General features: G+C 40.9%; 1 protein-coding gene across 1 annotated transcript in view; it reads right to left on the bottom strand.

Moving 5' to 3' along the window:
• PTPRT (protein tyrosine phosphatase receptor type T) overlaps window positions 1–20,753 on the bottom strand; it is a 1,015,836-nt gene that overhangs the window by 357,705 nt on the left and 637,378 nt on the right. The window contains exon 8 of the mRNA XM_087445249.1: window positions 17,056–17,352. Within this exon, the coding sequence (XP_087301375.1) occupies window positions 17,056–17,352 (297 nt within the window). The remainder of the gene's footprint in view (window positions 1–17,055; window positions 17,353–20,753) is intronic.

Here is a 20,753-nt window from a genome sequence, read left to right as displayed (position 1 = left end):
GGTCAAAGTAGATGAACTATTTTACTTTTAAAGCTTTTGACACATATTACCAGATTGGCTTCCAGAAAGTTTGTATCATTCTGGGCTCCCCAACAGAAGAATATGCCTATTTCCAATCCTTGCCAACACTGACTATTTAAAAAATTAAGTGTATGTGTATGTATATTTTTTTAAAATGCTGGAGAGTGCAGATTTCTTTCTCAGTTTAATTGGCCATTTTCATCGATTCTTTTATGAACATGCTTTCTATACCCTGTGCTCATTTTCCTGGATGGCTCTTCATTTTTGTTCATTGTTGTCTTATGGGCTTGTAATTATAATCTGTTTTTTTAAAAGAACATAACTTTTTTGCATAGGTTACAAATATTTTTGCCAGTTTTTCATTTGCTTTTTAAATCTTTTAGGTATGTAGAAGCTTTTGTAGTCAGATCTCTTATTGCTTTTCCTAATCCATTCATCCTTGCCACAAATATTTGTTGAAAATTTAATATGATCAAGGGATTGTGATGGACACTAGGGATGCACCAGTGACAAAGAAAGATATAGTCAAATCCTTGATAAAGCTTGTATTCTGGAAAGGGAGACAGACATTAAATGAATAATTACACTCCTAATTAATTTTTAAAGTTGTTATCAGGACTTTGAGGTAAAGGCACAAGGTGTCGGGAGAATTACAACAAGTAAAGAAAATCTAGTCTAGCAAGTCAGGGTAATAAGTGGAAAGTAAGTTAGAGTTGATGGATAAGTAGAAGTTCCTAGGGCAAAAGGGAGGAGAATGGGTGTTGGAGTGCGGTGAGCAGCTTTGTGAGGGCAAGAGGGGAGAGAGAAATACCATCCTGAGGAGAAAAGATGGTAGCTGGGACCAGGGCAATGGTAGTGTAGAAGAGAGTAGACTGTGTAGGAGATTTGGGGGTGCTAAACTAACGTGATTTGGTGACGATGGATAAGAGTGAAGGAGGGAAGAGATGTGTCAAGGAAGACCCCAGCTCTTCTGTTCTATACAACTGGGGTGGACCAGAGAGTTGTTCACAGAGAGGGAGCCTAGAGGAGGACTAGTTTTGAAAAGGAAGCTGGTGAGCTCAGTTTTTGTTGTACTTCATTTGAGGTGTGTGTAGAACACCCAAGTGGCAATGTTGAGTAGCAGTTGGATATATGAGACTGGAGCCAATGTTTAGAAATTGAAACCACGGGTAGGGAATAGATCTTGTAGCAAGAGCATAGAGAAAAACAAAAAAAGCAGGTCTAAGACTAAGGCAAGAGAAATTCCAATCTTAACAATTAGGAGAAAAACAAAGAAATGAAGAAACTGGGAGACTATGTTAGAGAAACAACGGGAAAACCAGGAAGGTGAGCTGTCATCGAAGCAGCCAAGAGAGGACCAATAAGGGACTGGTTAACAGTGACAAATGTGGCTGAGTAGTCAAGTAAGATACGACCTTGTATGTGCCCATTGAATTTAGTGTCTTCAAAGTTACTTGTGACCCGAGCAAGAGTAATTTAGGGAGAACATTGGTGTCACAAGCCATCCTACAGTGGGTGGAGAAGAGAGTGGAGGGGGAGGGATTGTGCTGAGACAAGTAAACTATTCTGGCTGAGAAGGAAAGGGGAATGCAAGAAGTGGCAGGGATGAGATATGGAGCCTAAGCAGTGCCCGGCCCCCCCAAAGACGGGAGAGGTTACGGCATGATTAAAGGCAACCAGGAAAAATCCAAAATTGAAGTAAGAGGTAGAAAGGGGGGAAAGAGAGAGAAAATAACTGACATTGGCAGAGTCCTTAAAAGGCAGGAGTAGGGGCAGGTGGAAAGAAAGCCCCTTTCCCTCTGTGAGAGAAGAGAAGAGGAAGAAAATACGCAGATGCTCTGCAGGGGGAGTTGAGGTGTCCTAATGGCTCCATTTTATTGAGAAGAGAGGGTAAAACCATCTACTATAAATGTCGTGGAGGAGGAGTTTCATCAGGAATTTGGGAAGAGCTGAGAAGCTTTATTCATTGAGAAGTGGAACATAAGCTGAATACAGAGATGCTGATGCTGCCCATTAAGGAGGGTCTATCTGATGGGGGTTGCGACCGTGACTATCAAGCTAGTAGCACTAGGCCACGTGGTCTCCCCCTTTAATTCCAGTTTAAAGTAAATTCTCTTCCTCACCCTAGATCAGGTGAATAGTCATTTGTATTTTCTTCTATTTATTTTATGATTCACTCTCATCTTTTTCTTTTTAAACTTAACACTTTAATCCATCTGGAATCTATCTTACGTATTGTACAAAGTAGAGATCTAACTAAAGTTCTTTACAGTTTTCTTAGGACAATTAATTAACCAGTCAGAACTTCTCCCAGTGATTTAAAATGCCATTTTACTACCGTGTTAAATTATTTTATATCGTCGCATATGTTGTGTGGCTTTCTGTTCTATTTCATTGAGTCATAACTTCTACTCTGACAGTATTTCCCTGTTGTGTTGATATAACATGCTTTGATATTCAACTGAACAAGTCCTTTTCTTTCATTATTCTTCATTTGCAAAGTTTTCTGGGCTATCACTACTCATTTATTCTTCCAGAAGAACTTTGGAATGATTTTACAAAACTTCAAAAATGTTCCATCAGAATTTTTATTTCAGTTGGATTCTTCACTTCTTTGGGGACCAAATGACACTTTTTTATAACAAGTCCTCCTACCAGTAATACTGTATAATCTTCATTTATTAATGTTTATTTTTAGGTCCCTCAGTTAAAAATATATTCTTTTTAAATTTCTTACAAAGTGTATTCCTAGAACTTTATTACTTTTGTTCATATTATTTTTGCGTTATATGAAAAAGCTTTTCTTATAAAACATATAAGACAAAAGTATATGTAATAAATGTGTAGTTTAAAGAATAATTATGAAATGAACACACATGTACTCACTATCCACTCTAGGAAATAAAACATCACTGTGTCATTGAAGCATCCTACGTGCCCACACTGTTGACTCTTCTCTCCCCCATCAGAAAAAATCATGTACTATCCTGAACTTACGTTAATCGTTCTCTTTATATTTATTTGGAGTTATAAATGTGTACTTGTACCCCAAGACAAAATATCATTGAGTTTTTCCTGGTTTTCTTTATATTTACATGGAATTGAGTGTTTGTATTGTACGATTTGCATTTGTTACTCAACATTGTTTTAAGATTCATCCATGTTGATGCACATAGTTGTATTTCATTCATCTCCACTTTATGGATACAGTCTTCTTTACTTCACCATTCTACTGTAGATGGACTTTAGGGCTGTTTCCCAATGGGGCTATCTTAGGACACTGCTCCTATGAATATTTTTGTACATTCAGTTGAACATATACAAGATTTCATTGAGGTATACCTAGGAGTAGGATAGGCAGACTAAGGGCATACATGTCTTCAGCTCTATGAGCAATGCCAAAGTATTTTCCAAAGTGGTGACAGCAATTTATACTCCCTCCAGCAATGTTCTAAAAGTTCCCACTTCTCTACATCCTTTCCAATCTTGACAAACCTTTGGTATTGTCAGGTTTTTAAATTCTAGACCATCTGGTAAGGGTGAAATGATACTTCATCAAGATTTTATTTGCTTTTATCTGTTTACTAAAGAGCATGAACATCTTTTACTGTTTGTGGGCATTATTGTCCTTTTCTCATTGATTTGTAGAGGTTCCTTGCCTATCTTTGTTATTGATCATTTTATTGGTTATATGTGTTATAAAAATCTCTCGATTTGTGTCTTCCCTTTCTCTTTATGTCACCTTTGGATAAAGATCAGTTCTTAAATTTAATGTAGTCAAATTTATCAGTTTTTATTTTTTTTGTATGAGAGAAAGAAAGACAGACAGTAACTTGATTGTGGTAATCATTTCACAATGTATACGTATATCAAATCATCATGTTGTACATCTTAAATATATACAATTTTATTTATCAATTATACCTCAATAAAGCTAGGGAATAAAAGATTCAGTGGCAAATGCTGTTGGTGCCCTGTCCATATACTAATCCTTTCAGCAAAATACTTGCAACTCTACCTGAAGGCTGTGGAAGCAAACTTGGTCTCCACACAGGGCAAGCAATCAGTGCTAACGCCCCCAAAACTGCTTTAAGCAATGAAAGACAGTGAAAAGAAAGTTGATGAATGAGTATCCTAGTCCTCATCACTTGGCTGAATTAACTCTGAGACATGTTCTATTAATACTTCTCAAACTATCTCAAATCCTGAAACCCTAGTTTTTATTACCATTATTATCATTATTTCCAACCCATTGTGGACCAATACTATCAAAAAATACAAAAAAATAAATTAATGGGAAAGTAAAGTCAAAAAGCAAAAGTGAGGGGCCGGCCCAGTGGCATAGTGGTTAAGTTTGCACGCTCCACTTTGGCGGCCTGGGGTTCGCAGGTTTGGAACCCCTGGTGCAGACTGACACACCACTTGTCAAGCCATGGTGTGGTGGCGTCCTATATAAAGTAGAGGAAGATGGGCACGGATGTTAGCCCAGGGCCAATCTTCATCAGCAAAAAAAGGAGGATTGGCAACAGATGTTAGCTCAGGGCTAATCTTCATCACACACACACAAAAAAAAGTAAAAGTGAAATTTAAAAACATAGAAAATGCAAGCTCCTCTCTTTTAAATACTTCCTCTCTATTTCTGTTAATTATCTTGTCATGGACCACAAAGAGTTCATGAATCAGTGCTGGTCCCTGGATCACACTTGGAGTGGCACTGTTCTAAATTCTAGTTATTCACATGGTACTTCTCTTGATGACACACCTTGTATTGGCTTCTTTCCTTCCCTGACTCAATTCCTCTCTTCCTTATCACTGTGTCCTGGACCATCTCCTAACGACTCACATTTGAATCCTTATCTCAGGGTCGCATAAACTCAAACAAAAATAATAAACCCAAATAAAAGATTCTTCTTTAAGAATACTGTCTCTACCCTGAGGTCATAAGAATATTCTCTTAGATTTTCTTCAAACAGTTTTAAAGTTATGCCTTTCATTAAATGTCTTTAACTCATCTGCAATTGTGTTTTCAAGTATAGTGTGAGGTAGGGATCCAATTTCAATTCTTCCTCCCTATCCTGGCACCACTTAATGAAAAAAAAGAATTTATTGACTCAAGTAATCTCTGATGCTGCCTTTGCTTCCACCACATTTCCACATATGTATGGGTCTATTTCTATGTTGTCTCTATTTTGTTCAACTGTTCTATTAGACTATCCCTGTGTCAATACCACAACACCACTATCTTAGCTATTCTTGCCTTTTCTCCTTGCATATACATTTTAGGACTAGCTTGTAAATTTTCAAAAAATGTCTGATTTTTGTATTGAAACTGCATGAATTATAGATCAATTGGCAGATAATTTATGTCTTTATATATTATGTCTTTATAATATTGAGTTTTCTCATTCATAAACATGGTCTATCTCTTATTTAGATCTTTAATGGTTTTCAGTGATTTATACATTTATATATACTATACATTTTGAAATCTTTTGTTACATTTATTCCTAAATACTATATATTTTTATTGCTATTGTAAATAGTATATTTTAAAAAAATACACATGCTTGTTAGGTGACTAGAAATGCAATTGACTTCTTTGGCAAACATACTATATATTTCCTCATTAATTCTAATAATTTGTGTGCAAATGTCTTTGGGTTATCTTTGTAAATAATCACAGCATCTGTAGTAAACAATAGTTTTATTCTTTTCCCATCTTTTAATTCTTTATTTAATTTTCTTGTCTTCAACCAGAGTCACCAGTGCAATATTTGGTGGAGATAATGATAAGCATCTGTGTGTTTTCCAGTGTTAGAGAAAATTATTTTATTATTTCATCCCCAAGTATGATGCTTGTAGGTTTCTTATAGTTACTTTTTATCAGGGTAAGAAGGTCCTTTTTATTCCTAGTATACAAGGATATTTTCTTTTTAAATCATGCTGCGCTTTAACCGGTGATTTTTCTGTATCTATTGTAGTAATGATATGTTTTTGTCTCTCTCTTAGTTTGTTAACATAGTGAATTACATTAATGGATTTACTAATGTTGGGCCAATATTGATTTCCTGAAATAAACTATTTTTTTTCCTAGCTGTATACAGTGCTGGATTGTTTGCTAATATTTTGTTTGGGGCATTTGCATCTAATTGTCCTTTTTCTCATAATAAGCTTGTCTGGCTTGGATATCAAGGTTACATTGGTATCAGAAAATGAGGAGAGGTGTGTTCCTTCTTTTTCTGCTCTCTGGAGTGCAGATATAAGATTGGGGTTACCAGTGCCTTGAGTGTTTGTCTGATTGCATTTGTAAGACCATCTGGGACTGGTGTTTTCTTTGTTGGAGAAGTTTAAATTACTGATTCTATTTCTCTATTTGCTGTAGAATTATATGTTTTTTTTCTTCAGTCAAGTTTTTAAATGTATATTTCACTAGGAATTTTTCTGTACCCCATAAATGTTAAATTTATTGGTTTAAAATGATATTTAGTAACCTCATATTTTCATTTCTGTTGTGAAATAACCACCATACAACGGTATAAAACAAATAGACATCTCATTAATTTATTGATAGTCAACTTCACACCCTCAAAAGGAAACCACTTTCTTAACTTCATAATAATCATGCCCTTGCTCTTCATTAGTATTTACTCCTTAAACGTACATCCCTAAGCACTACAGGGTATGTTATTAAATAAAAATAATAAATATAATAAATGGTGCTAAACTCTTTTACAAAGATCCGTCTGGGAGAATTAACCTTTTTACTTTATTAATTTCTACTCCATGAACACATTCTTTTTTGTTTGTTTGTTTTATTTTGTTTATTGCAGTAACATTGGTTTATAAATTGTATAAATTTCAGGTGTACATCATTATACTTCTATTTCTGCATAGATTACATCATGTTCACCACCAAAATACTAATTACAACCCATCACCCCACACATGTGCCGAATTATCCCTTTCGCCCTCCTCCCTCCCCACTTCCCCTCTGGTAACCACCAATCCAATCTCTGTCTCTATGTGTTTGTTTATTGTTGTTATTATCTACTACTTAATGAAGGAAATCATACGGTATTTGACCTTCTCCCTCTGACTTATTTCACTTTGCATAATACCCTCAATGTCCATCCATGTTGTCACAAATGGCTGGATTTCATCGTTTCTTATGGCTGAGTAGTATTCCATTGTGTATATATACCACATCTTCTTTATCCATTCGTCCCTTGATGGGCACTTAGGTTGCTTCCAAGTCTTGGCTATTGTGAATAATGCTGCAATGAATACAGGGTGCATGTATCTTTATGCATTGGTGTTTCATGAAGACATTCTAACCCAGCGTTTATTTATCTGTTCTGTTGAGAATATAGAGTAGTGTTTTGTTCTGTTTTTAAATCTTGTTTCTTGCTGTAATTCTTAGAGGACATTGGCTTTGCATTATCAGATTAGTCCCCTTTAATAAGAATAAAAGCATGTTTTCATCTGTCCAATAACCTTTCTTTATGCAACCTTACAAGAGGTAGTATGGGGTGGTCTAGTCTGGTGGGTCGAAATGTGTTCTGCTAGTGATTATATGAGTCCTGTTTCAAATATTTCTAACCCAGAGGGAAAGAGAAGAATTTAGATATATTCATCCCTTACTTGGCCAGATAAGGGGTCTGCTTGCCGGGGAGTGATGAGTGGTAGAGGGGAAGGTTAGAGAAGGGAAATAATCAGGCAGCAGGAAGCTTCTTTTTGGAGAGTGGACTGTTTTGCTGTTTTGGGGGGCAGCCTGAAGTTATCTGGAGCACTACCCTTTAACTGGAGTGTCTCTTCCCAAGGAGAGCCTTTTATTTAATCCCTCTCCTTTCCTTATTTATTCATATGCAGGCTTGGAGTGAGACCTCTCCTTTGCTCTGCGGACTGGCATATAAAGATGCCCACAACATTGAGATCTCCCCCTCTCCCACTCCCCTCCCCCAGCTCCATGGCCCACCCTTGCCTTCAGCCCTGGTCAGTCATATACATATTGAAGGATGAGCCATGAGAATAGATAGGATGTGCGGAATGAGCAGGGCTGCTGCTTCGCACAAAGCAAGGGGGCGCCAATCAGAGAATACAGGGTGAGGGGTGTTCCCTGGAGTTGTGCAGTCCAGGGCCTTGGGAGTGATAAAAGTGAGGAATCAAGGTTTTTGACTCAAGCCATTAATAAAATGGAGTTGCCATTAACTGAGATGGAGGAGACTGTGGGAAGAATGAGTTTGGTGGTGGTTGAGGGATGATCAGGAGGTCAGCTCTGGATGGGTTTAATTCCAGAGGCCATTAGCAATCTGGGTGGAGAGGTTCAATGGGTAGTTGGATAAGTGACTCTGGAGGGCTGGGAAGAGTTTTGCCTGGAGATATCAATTAGGGAAATTATTAGCATATGGATGGATTGTAAAGCCAAGAGATTGGAGGAAATAATTAGAGGAATGAGTATGGATCAAGGGTTAGCAAACTACGGCTTCAGCCAAATCCAACCAGCTGCCTGTTTTGTAAATAAAATTTTATTGGAACACTGCCGCAGTCATTCAGTTATCTGATCAGAGTGAGATGTTTGAAATTGAGATTACAGAGGTATTATAAGTTATTTTAAAATATTCTGTTGCCCATGACTAACAGAAATTTTGCATTGATTCCTGGTTCAGTTTTTCCTAGTTATACACCCTTGATTAAAATTCTGTCTGCCATGACTGATATTGGCCACACACCACTTAGTATGGGACTCGGCAGAGTGTTAAGTGCTTTACATATAGTAGACTTTCGTGTAGTCTACCTTAAAGAGGCTGGGTGATTATCATCCCCATTCTACAGATGGGGGCACTAAAGTGTACAGAATGCAAGTAATTTAACCAAGGTCACATAATGAAATAGTGAATGGAGCCTGGATGGAGCTCGAATCCTTCTGTCTCCAAAGTATTTTCTAAATCACCTCTTTCTTCCATTACCTGGTAGACATGTGGGTTCAGAAAGGCTGAAAGGCAGTTGTACCACCTGTTAGTGGCAGAGCCAGCGTGTCTCAGCCCCACGCCAAGGTTCTTTTTACCTCCCCACACTACCACTTCACAGGTCAAAAAGTCCTTTTCAATGAAGCAGATTTACTTTCTTTTGATTCAACTGGGTCTTTTCTTTTTTTTTTTTTTCCCTTCTCTCTCTCTCATTCTGAAAAGACTTCCGGGGGAAAGATTCCTTTCTTGTCTTATCTTCTAATTCTGTGTCACTTTACTCTTGATTTTTTCTTTACAATTCTTTAATGAATCCACCTTTTCCCTTTCCACAATTTCATTTCTTCTTCTGTCTAACAGCACGGAACTTTCCATCCTTTTGACAGAGTTCTACAACAAAGGTTAATTACTTCATAATTTTACTCTCTTAAAAAAAAAGAGCACACTAAAATTGCTAATTTTAACTGTGCTTCTTGTCAGTAGGTTCATGGAAATTCACTGTAATTAAACCAGATGTTTTCTTGTGCCTAAAAGTCAGGTGGTAATTTAAGGGAAATTTTCATTTCAACATAAAGCAGGACAGAAGGTAATCAAGGGAAAATTTTCTCCTCTCCTCTCTTCTCTTCTTCTTTCTTCCCTTCCATTTTCATATCTGAAAAGTGGGGCTAATGATGGTGAACTCTGAGGGCAGTTGTGAGGAGTAACAATCAGCTTATATAAAAGCACAGAGCCTTGGGCAGTCAACTGAAGTTTCCCTTCCTGCTTATCGTTTTTTTTTTCTTTTTTTGCCTCTCATTCCAGGTGCCGTATTTATTGGTTAGTTGGTTGTTGTTCACATAAAGAGATTCAAAACTAACTTAAAAATCAAAATAATTTGAAAATGGTTCAGAGGCCACTAGAGTCTGTGAGTCTTATGGAGACAAGACAGATTTAGACAATTTCAATCTACTTGTGTTTTCCAGTCTTGTTGGAAGAAAGATAATTTTTTTCTGGATGAATTTTTATGTCTTAAGGCATCAAATATCTTTTTAATGGAACCATATAGTGATGTGTTAGTAAATGTTTCACAACCGGCTTTCCAGGAAAAACAAAACACCAATGTGTTTGCTGATTTCCATGGTGTAAATATCCCCACCATGGGCAATTTCAAGAAATGAATGTGATATCACTGCGCTCAGAGGTGGGAAGAGAGGCTAATGATTAGCTCTAGCAAGCCAGTATGAGTTGGTTTTGAATGTAGATAAAATACATTATACATATCCTCACTTTCTTAAACAGGGTACACGAATAGAGCCCTGTGATATCGTGAAAGGAACATGGACTTTGATGTCAGATATTCACTCATTCAACAAATAGCTAATAAGCATCTGCCAAGTGCCAGGCAGACAATAAGCATATGTATATATGTGTGTGTGTGCATGGTATGTGCATGTGTGTTTATATATATATATATATACACATACACACACACGTATATATATATTTATATGTGCCTATGTATTTCAGATAATGACAAGTGCTATAGAAAAATATAAAGCAGAGAGAGTGTTAGGGAGATTTTGGCCAGGTATAGCATTGTATATTCGATGGGGTTAGGGGAAAAAAATCAGAGATAAGATTTTGAGATCTATTTATTGGCTCTGCTGTTTGTTACCTGGTAGCCTTGGACAGGTTCCTTCAACTCTCTGAGCCTCAGATTTCTCTTCCACACAGCTGTATCAGTAGCACCTACACCACGGTATTTGGTGGTGAACCGTATGAATGAAGACTATCAGTGCGACACCTAGCTCACAGTGGGCCTTCCGAAATCATAATTGCATTTCTCCTTACCCTTCATAATATCTCAAGGTCATCTTTGTAAACATCAAAAATGTACTGAGCTCTAATTAAGTGAATTCAGGGCTCACTAAGGTGTGCATAGCTTTTCACCCTTCCACTAAATGACTCTGCACTGTGTTACTTATTGCCTTGCTGTTACTGCCTTTTATACTTTTCCTCTCACTTTCCTCTTTTCCAGATTTTATGTGTGGCATCTTGGTACTATACATGCACCTCTCCCTAGCAACGTGCAGCCTCCTTCTAGCTTCCTGTGACCTGGAAAACCAGATGATTAGGCTTGTTAGAAATGCATATAACATACAGGCACTCATTCCACAGGTATGTCAGTCCTCCCTACAATTAAAGTACATCTACCATATTAAATGAAATAATATATGTATTATGTGTGATTAATCATATTATATATCAATGATATTAGTATATTATATCCCATATTATCAATTAAAGTCAATTATATTTTATCTAATTATTATAAATCCTATGGGAGCCTAAATTTCCTTATTATAAAATAAGAGAAATAAAAATAATACTGTTTGCTTTTTCACATTTGGTGTTAAGATTAAATGACTCTACATTGCTGGTAAAAACTGTAAAATGATATAGCTTCTATGGAGGAGTGTCTGTCAACATCTAACAAAACTGCATATGCACTTACCCTTTGACCCCAGAAATCCCTCCGTTAGGAATTTACCCTGAAAATTCATCTCCACAAATACCAAACAACTTATGCACAGGGCTATTTGCTACAGTATTATTTGTCATAGCAAATGATGGGAACAACCTGAGTATCCACAGGACCCTGCTTGATTAAACCACAGTATATCCGCATAATGAAGTCCCATACAGCTATAAAAAAGAATGACACAAATCTGTACAAAACATGGGGTGATTTCCAGGATATATTAAGTGAACAAAAACACAAGATGTTAGAGTATATCTATTATGTTATCATTTGTATAAAAAATAAGAGAAAGAAACACTTTTTCCTTTTTTGCAAAATGAGCTATAGGAAAGATATATCCAAAATGAATAAAAATGGTTACCTTTCAGGTGTGGATCGAAACAGCAAGAAAGAGACAGAGATGGTGGCACTGCTTCTCTGAGTGTACTTTTTTATATAGTTTTGACTGTTGAACCATGAAACTGTTTAGATGTTAAAAACAATGAAATTAAATTAAAAAGGACGGAGGGAAGGCAAACCTTAAAATGGAAACAAATGAACCTAATTGGGTATCGGATTGATAATATAACCATAAGGGGAAAAGAATGAAGCTTTGAAAGCCAGGATTTTGGCTGCCTAAGGAGAGAAAAACTGCACAGAAAACCTTTAACCTAACTGGGTAGCTTTCTTGTTTGTTAGGGGAATTGGTATTATAATTCCGAAACTATGCATGGCAGGACGTAGCAAATGAGAAAATACGTGGACGGATGTTGGGAACCAGGGTTCTCACTGTGGGAGAAGGGAGATATACGTACAGAATGAGAGCAAGCACAGAAGGATCCTGGGGTGCTGGATTTGAGTCAGTATGAGCTCATGATTGAAAACAAATTATATTCTTCAGCTTTACCTACTCAAAGAGCCTCAAGGCCATAACATCCCATTGAGCACACCTAAGATACATATCTTCGTGCTAAAATACCACAACCCACTGAACACCACCAGAAATCCTTAGATAAGTGGTTGACCCAGGTCTGGGGCAGAGACATTCCAAAGACAGTCTAGAATGTTTTGTTGTGCCAGAAGCAAGGAAGACTGATGAGAACATGTCAGAAAGGACCTAGCAGCCAACAGGAAGGGGCTCCCGCTAGCCATATTTGAGACCATTTGAGCATCAAAAAGAATAATAATAGTAATGGATTTTAACACATTGAGTCAAAAAAAAAAAAGATCTACTAGTCAACAGGGATACTAAAAATGAAGAGGGGGATGAGGGGAGAAAAGCTCTTTTATAAAGAATGCTAATTAATACATGTAGAGGGAATGCTAGATTTAAAAATCACTGTTTTGTAAATACTAATGTAATAATTGATTCAGGTGAAGGTTATCAAGGAGTGCTAAAACCATTGGGTGAGAAGTTCTTGGGGACTACGGTACTCACAGGACCCCAAAGTATCACTGCACAGATTAGCTGATTTCCAAAGGGAAAAGGTACCACACTTAGAGTGGAGGGTCTGAGTGGTCCCCATCTTATCTAAGTGACCAAATGCAGCACCACAGGAGAGAGGCTCCCTCACATTATGTACCACTTGACACGGTACACTGAGAAATATACATCACCAATCCGTAGTATTTTTGCCAAAAATGTCTCATATTCTGGTTTTGACACATAAAATCAAGCTTAATGTTATTGGAAATGTGAATGTGGATTGTCTACTTGATTATTTTTAAATGAATACTAATTACTTAGATGTTCTGCACTATTGTGGCTATGTTGGAGAATGTCCTTATCCTTAGGTCATGTATGCTAAAGAGTTTAGAGGTCAGGTGTCATGATTTCTGCAATTTTCTTTCAAATAGCTTGACATATGATGTTTTTTATACATGATATTTCCATATCATATACATTACACATGTCATACACACATATGAAAAAGAAAATGTAACAAAGTGTTAACAAATGTTGAATCTAAGTGAAGGGTTTATAGGTCTACTTTGTACTATTCTTTCAATTTTTCTATAGATTTGAAATATTTCAGAATAAAATCTTGGGAACGAGTCATTGAGTATAACATGCCTATGAGAGTAGGCAGTCAATAAATAGGAGCCGAAATGAGACCATCATCAATATTGTTTTCATCTCTCAAGGCCTCCTCTATTCCATTTCACAATCTTGGCTGTGGTCTGGATAAAGGCAGAGAGATAACTGCTAAATAAGTGAGCCGTGGTTTTGTCTGAGACATTTGTGAAAAATAAAGAACCCATTTAGTCTCCTATCAACAGCTGCTTCCCAGATGAAGCAACGGGGCTCAGCGGCCATGAGCCTCTCTCCCCAGCCGTGGATTACTTTGCAGGCCCTCAAAGGCTGGGGTGCTGAAATGACAAATTCTACAAATTCCCCAGAAGACAATTTTGTTGCACGGATGACAGCAGCGTGAGTCCAGCCAGCCCCATCGAGAGCTGTTCTTTGGCTCCCTGAGGGGGGTTCAGTTAATCGACTGGAGCCATGCTCTAGCCTGTCCTTGAGGTAAACGAGTTCCCAGCAAACAGAAACGGTGCTTCTCCCCTCTTTACGAGGAGCTCAGTCCTGGCATACAGGGGGCCTGTGCTCTTCTGAGACCGCCCTTCAGCCCAGTGGTCCCCGAGGTGGGGCCTCCGGACAGCTACAAGACTGAGACGGGCGTCTTGTACGTTGGTGTTTTTAATGGGATAATGTCCACACATCTTGGTAGAGCAGGTATTGATGTTTTATTAATGATGTTTAATTAAAATTTAACGTCAAAGCATTGCTGCTCTCATGTTGTTCTGGTAAAGGTTTTGTGATTTTTTTTCCTCGTGACAAGAAGGAGAAAGGGAGAGGTTGAGGCATGCCTTAAAGACGGGACTTGGGATTTGCTGTGACCCATGTAGGTGATGCTCAGAAAGCACCCCAAGGTGGGCGAGCATCCTGGAAAAAACGCCCTGAGCTGCTCCTGGGCCAAACCCTATTGTTCATCTTCTGAGTTCTGAATTTTTATGCTGCTTTTCAACAGTGGCTCCTCCCTGTCCAACAACCACTTGTCACTAAACCACCCTTCTCGCCCTGACCCTGCTTCTCAGATCAGGTATCAGCCACATCGCCACTGCTTGAGAGTCTATGCCATATTTTCTACAACCATTTGGAGTGGATGTCTAGAGCTCTCGAGGGTTTTCCTAGGGCAAGTGAGTGGTTTCTGGGTTGCTTGTGCTAAAGGAGCCTTTGTCAAGAAATATTTTTTTTCTGGATTTATGTAGTAGCTACATTTATTGCAAACTTACAATCTGCTGGACATTATTCCAATTTCTTTATACCATCCCTTTTACTGAGCACAGCAACCTATAAAATGTATCCATTTTCTAGATACGGAAACCAAGGCACTGAGAGGTTAAGCAACTTGTCTCAGGTGTATTTGGCTCCAGAGTCTGCCTTCTCAAACAGTGCCTTACTCCGCCTGCTAGAGGGAGAGGCTGTACATTTTTGAAACAATGGAGCCAGATCTAGGGAAAAGTCCGGCAGCTTTAACAGAAGCCAAATCCAAGGCCACAGATGCAGAATGAAGCCAAGATGGGATGCCCAACCCTCTCTGCTGGAGGTTGGATGGGAATGGGTTCACAGGAAGCAGAGAGCTCAGATTGCCTGGAGATGTTGATCCAGGGTGAGAGCTGTACCCACAGAGGCCTGACGTTCATCACAAGGCAGGAAGGCAGAGGGAGCCAAGGTGACAGACCCTGGGTCCCCACTGCCATTGCTACCTAGGAAGCACAGTCTGCAGGGGCTGCAAAGAAAGTGGCTGCGGGGCTGAGTTTAAAGGGGGTCGGGAAGGGTTTGCCATGAAGCTATGTTCTTTGTGTAAAACTTCCAGTTCTAGCCTGGGTCTTGAGGGGAGATGAGAATCGGGGGACAAGGTGAGAAGAGGCTGGTGCTCTTTCCTCTATCTCATCATGGGACTTTGCCGCTGAGGATGTGGGTCTGGATCCCACCAGAGGCCATCACTCAGGGTCCTTGGACTGACTTGTATGAAACAAGAGTATAGACAGGATGGCCATGGTAGAGGCTCTGCTTTGAGGTTCTAAGGCTAATCTGAGTCAAGCGGGGACATTTGCTTCATGTAGCTGACGATGACAGTGCTCTGCCCAGATCCCTTCTGATGTCTTTATACCATTTTGTGCCCCTTAACCTTTTGCCTACCTGTGCAGAGAGCCAAAAGTTCCTGAGAATTTACTTGTCCGTCCTCCCTCCCCATCCCAGCACTACCCATTGGCTGACCGCTCACTTCTGTGATTTGGAACAATTACGATGCATAACCTGCCCTGTAGAGTTCTCCTGCAGGCCCAGGTCGCCGTCCCCCTTTGCTGGACTTGGCCTGAAGTTGCACCTTGGCTCCCTCCCCGCCCCCCATTCTGCTTCCCCCACTCCCTTCCCAGTCTCCCCTGGGAAAACCTCCTTAATCGATCACTGGCACACAAATCTTCACCTGAGAGTCTCATCCCAGGGAACTAACTAAAGACACCCCACGGGGCCAGAGGCAGCCCGGCTGGAGAGAAAACTGAAAAAAGGCCACAGAGAAGTGTTTCCTAGAGAAGTCCTAGAACTGGCAAGTTCTGCCTCCCATAAATAAGATAACTGGTGTGGTGGAGTTACATGAAAAACATAGTGGAGCCTGAGAAGGAACACCCGAGGCAGTCAGGGAAAGCTTCCTGGAGGAAGTAGCATGTGAGCAAAGATCTGAAAGATTAATAGAACTTGTCTCACAAACATGGAGGGAAAGGCCATTCCAAGCATGAGCAGGGACAGAGGAGTGGGAAAGGTGATGTGTTCTAGGAATGCAACACAGAGGAAGTACACGTGGCTCTATGTTCCTGGAGTCTCAAGTTAAGAACCATGTTGGAAGACAAACTGCAGGAAGCAGACTAATCAGAGCCTTGTGGGGGTGGAGGTGAGGAGTGGTGGGGTGGGAGAAATGGAGGCACCCAGGCCGACTTTATCTTGAGTTACTAGATGCAGGTCATTGAGATGAGGAACACAGGGAGAGAAGTCAGTACAGGAGAGGAGATTCATTCACTTTTGGATACGTTAAATTTGAGACGTCTGTGGGGCATCCAGGTGGGTATTTGGTTCTGGGCACATTTGATGTGCATGCTAAGCTCTTTATATGTATTTTCTGATTTTAATTCTTACAGAGTCCACAGTTGTCTGGCTCCCAAACTCAACATACTTAAACTATACGATATACCCCTTCTCTTTCAGGAGGCATCAATGTGGTTAAATGTCGGCATAGAAGGTGGTATAAAGTGAGAAGGAGGATGGGGCTGTACTAAGGACAAACTTGAGTGCATATCTGTTTCAGAGCTGCCGTTGTCTATGGGAACAGCGCCCCCCGGAGTTGTGCGATGCACAGCCTGCGTGGTCCTTTATTGAAGACTTTGGAAAGGCGGCAGATACGGAGGGGAGTAATAAAGATGCAGGAAAAATAAAAACCTCATAATTGACAGGCGTGGCTCTGTAAGCATGTCCAACATTCCCCATTCCCAGGTAAGCACGCATCCCTCACTCACCATCCTCCTCCGTCTGCACCACCAGCTCCTCGCTCTCCATCCGGCCCTCGGGGTTGGACAGCAGGAGCCTCAGCCGGATGGTCATGAAGGGGCGCAGGCCACGCAGGGTGTAGTGGGAGGAGGTCTGGATGACCTCCTCGGCCTCGTACTGCTGCTGGTTGAACACGTACTGGTACTGTACCGTGAGGTTGTACCTGTGGCAGCGGGTCACCGCATAGCCGAAGGGTTCCCACTGCAGGGTCAGCTGCCGGGCTCGGATGTCCACGATCTCCACATTCTGCGGGCCGTGCACTGGGTCTGCAAGACACACGTGCAAGACACAAGGGCTCTCAGGAGACCGTCATCAAGGTGGGGTGGGTGTTTTGCTAAAACAGAGAACAGCTCTTCAAATTTATCTCCACCACTCAGCCACTGCCTTCACGATTTTTGCCACATAGAGTATAATTTAATTAACATTTTTCTGTAAATTACACTCCTTTTTCTTATTTAAATACATGCATTTAAAAGAAAACAAAACTATGTAAAGGGAAAACCAGAATCACTTGCTATAAATAAATGCTAAACATAAAAATAAATGCAAAATTGTTAAATTTTTTTTAATGGGTCAAAAACTGTGTGGCGTAGTAGCTAACTATTTTTTTTAATTGAGGTCATATTGGCTTATGACATTGTGTAAATTTCGGGTGTACATTATTATATGTCAGTTTTGGTATAGACTGCATCATGTTCACCACCAATACTCTAATTTTTAGCCGTCACCATACACATGTGCGCCGTTATCCCTTTCGCCCTCCCTCTACCCCCTCCTCCTCTGGCAACCACTGATCTGTTCTCCTTAGCTATGTGTTTGTTTATCTTCCACATAGGAGTGGAATGATATGGTATTTCTTTTTCTCTGTCTGACTTATTTCACTTAGCATAATACCCTCAAGGTTCATCCATGTTGCAAATGGCACAATTCAGGGTTATATAATTTCCCAAGTTATATAATTTCTTTGGGCCCATTTTTTATTTCATTTATAAAATGGTGACAATAATAGTAGCTAACTTCATTGGGAGGGGAGGGGGGAGTTAAATGAGATGTGGTTTGAAAGCAGTTAGAACTGCACCTGGAACTTAAGCGTTAGATATATGGTAGTTTTTCTTTTGCAGTAACAGGAATAGTACTACAAATAATAATAAGGCTTCATATGCTGTATCTACCCTGAATGTCATAAGTGGCAGTGCTGGGTAGCATCCTCATGCAAAACGACGGATTCTATCGTCTCTCCTGTCCCTTGAAAGCGCTTAGGGGTAAGGCTGCCTCTGCACCAATGCGGTAATAAGAAGAGGGGTGGGTCTTGATGCCAGCTGAGTTTCTTGATCTGTCCTTGCTGGGAAAATGTTCTGTGACTTGTGTCAGAGCCTTACCAAGGAACACACTTCAAAGTGGTCCTCCTTTGAGAAGGATGCTCAGAAATGTCAGGGAGCCTGGCAAACCAGCCCAGACCTGCTCATGCACTGCTAGGGAGAGCGGGCAGCCTGGCCCTGGCTCAACTGAGAAGTTCACGGTCACCCTTACAGCCCAAACATTCATGCTCACAGGTCCTTTGTGTAAAGGAGAGCTAGCATCCCAAAAGCAAATGAGTGACTTTGAAATCGTGACACTGAACAAGCTGTTGCTGAGGACCCATTGCGCTAAGCCCCGTGGAGTGGAAGGTGAAAAGCACAGTCCCTGGTTCCCACAGTTGGGGAGGTTATGATCTGGTGTGGCCACCACTGCTGCTTGGTTTAACAACTCACGATGGCATGAGGACAAGTGTGTAAGCACAGGGACAGCGAGAAGCTGCTTGCCTGGGAAGTCTCAGCATTCCCACCAGCCTTGCCCAGCTGGAGCCTTTCTGCAAGTCCAGATGCCAGACCTTTCCCGGCTGGGAGGCCACCCACCTTGCTCAGGATCCCATCTACATTCCTGCTCTGGGTGTACCTTCAAAACTGACGCCAAGCCCCAAGAAGATAACCATCTGTACTCATTAGAGACTGAAAACAGGAACACTTAAGACCCTTTAAGGCCACAGCTCAAACCCCATTTTGTCAAACATCTTAAGATGTGCCACAGCCCATGTTAAATATAATTTTGGGATCTCCAGTATGCCCTTAAAGTACAAACAAAACAATAATAACAAAACATCATTGATGGCCAGCAGCCACAGCGCTGGGTTCTGTCACCTGCATTACCTTGCCAACCTGTAAGGGAGGGCGTGCCAACCCACTTTACAGATGAATAAACTGAGGTCCAGGAACTTGTATACAGTAGCAAGATTGGCAAGTGGGGTTTTGAACTTGTGTCTGTCTGACTCCGCGCCTAGCGTGCGAAGTCAGAAGATGTGCCTGGCCAGAGGGAAAGAGAGTTGTGTATGTACCTCCAGGGAAGGGGACACAGTCTCTCCCACGGCTCTCCTTCGCCCTGCCTTTCCCCTCCCTCTGGTGTTTGGCAATCCCTTCTCCTGCCTTCAATCCCCGTTCACTTTGCCTCCTCTGTGAAGACTTCCTTGCTGAGCCTCTGGGGAGAGGTTATGGCTATTTCTTTCTCCTTTTGTTAACTGTTTCCTCATATATTAATCATTTTCCATTGTGACAGCTTTTTAAATTGTCCCTGCCCACTAGAATGTGAGCTCTTTGAGAGCAGGGGTGCTCTCTGCTCATCCCTCCAGCCCATGTCCAGCCCAGGGACCTCAGAGGAGGACCTTGGTAAGCAACAGCTGAAAGGATGCTCTGTTTTGTAAATCTCACCACAAACTGCGGGGAAAGCATCACTAGCCTCATCCTAGAGGAAACCAAAGTTCTGTGAGGTGAAAGGATTGGTCCAAAGGCACATGGTGAGTGGCACAGCTGAGATCTGAAGGCCACGAGGGTCCAGTGCCTCTGTGTTTTCTCTGCACTGTGACACCATGAGGGACTGAGACCAGGGAAAGGACATAAATATGAGGCATGTCACAGTCACCAGGAATCTGGAGAGACCTGGAGAGAATGTGAGAAAGCCTAGAACTGTGAGACAGAAATGGCTTGACCCTCAGGAGCCTGCGGTCCCCTGGAGATGGCGATTTGGGGACTTAATCATTTAGTGCTAAGGTGACCACTGGCCGGTCTTCCCATCCCTGGTCTCCAGCTACTACAGAATTCTCTCCACAGCTCACCTGTGGAAGTGTACACGGAAATATTTTCTGCTCCTCTTGAAGGAAGGGGCAGGCAGGGGTGCCTTTTCACAGAGGGCAAGGGATGTTGCAAGCCTGCCACAGAGCAAAGAGATTCCCTCCCAGAGAGGGGAGTTCAGGACACGGGAAAAGTCATTTGCTCCCTCTGAAACACATGTGACTGACTCATCAGACAGGCCACAAGCAACAGTGGAACCGGGCAGAGCACAGCTTGAATCCAGAGTCTGGTGCTCACTAGCTATGTGACCTTGAGCAAGGGCACTTCATCTCTGAGCCTCCATTTCCTCGTCTGTAAAGTGGAAATTATGGCGCTAATCTCCGAGGGCTGCTAATGAGTATAAAATTAACTGTAAGGAGACAGAGGTAATTGTCTCTGCCTAACAGTGGGCATTCCTCTCAGAGAGAATGGCCTTTCTTGGAGAAATGCCTTAAGAAGCTTGTTTGGAGTGGAAGCTGCATTCCCAGGGCCTTGGGATCAGCTGTGCTCAGCCTTCAGAGGAAGAG

Source organism: Ceratotherium simum, chromosome 21 (assembly GCF_057802395.1).
Source record: "Ceratotherium simum simum isolate JZ-2026a chromosome 21, ASM5780239v1, whole genome shotgun sequence".
In the NCBI taxonomy this organism is placed as follows: Eukaryota; Metazoa; Chordata; class Mammalia; order Perissodactyla; family Rhinocerotidae; genus Ceratotherium; species Ceratotherium simum.
The sequence above is the reverse complement of the archived record's forward strand: the minus strand, read 5'-3'. Positions and strand labels throughout refer to the sequence as shown.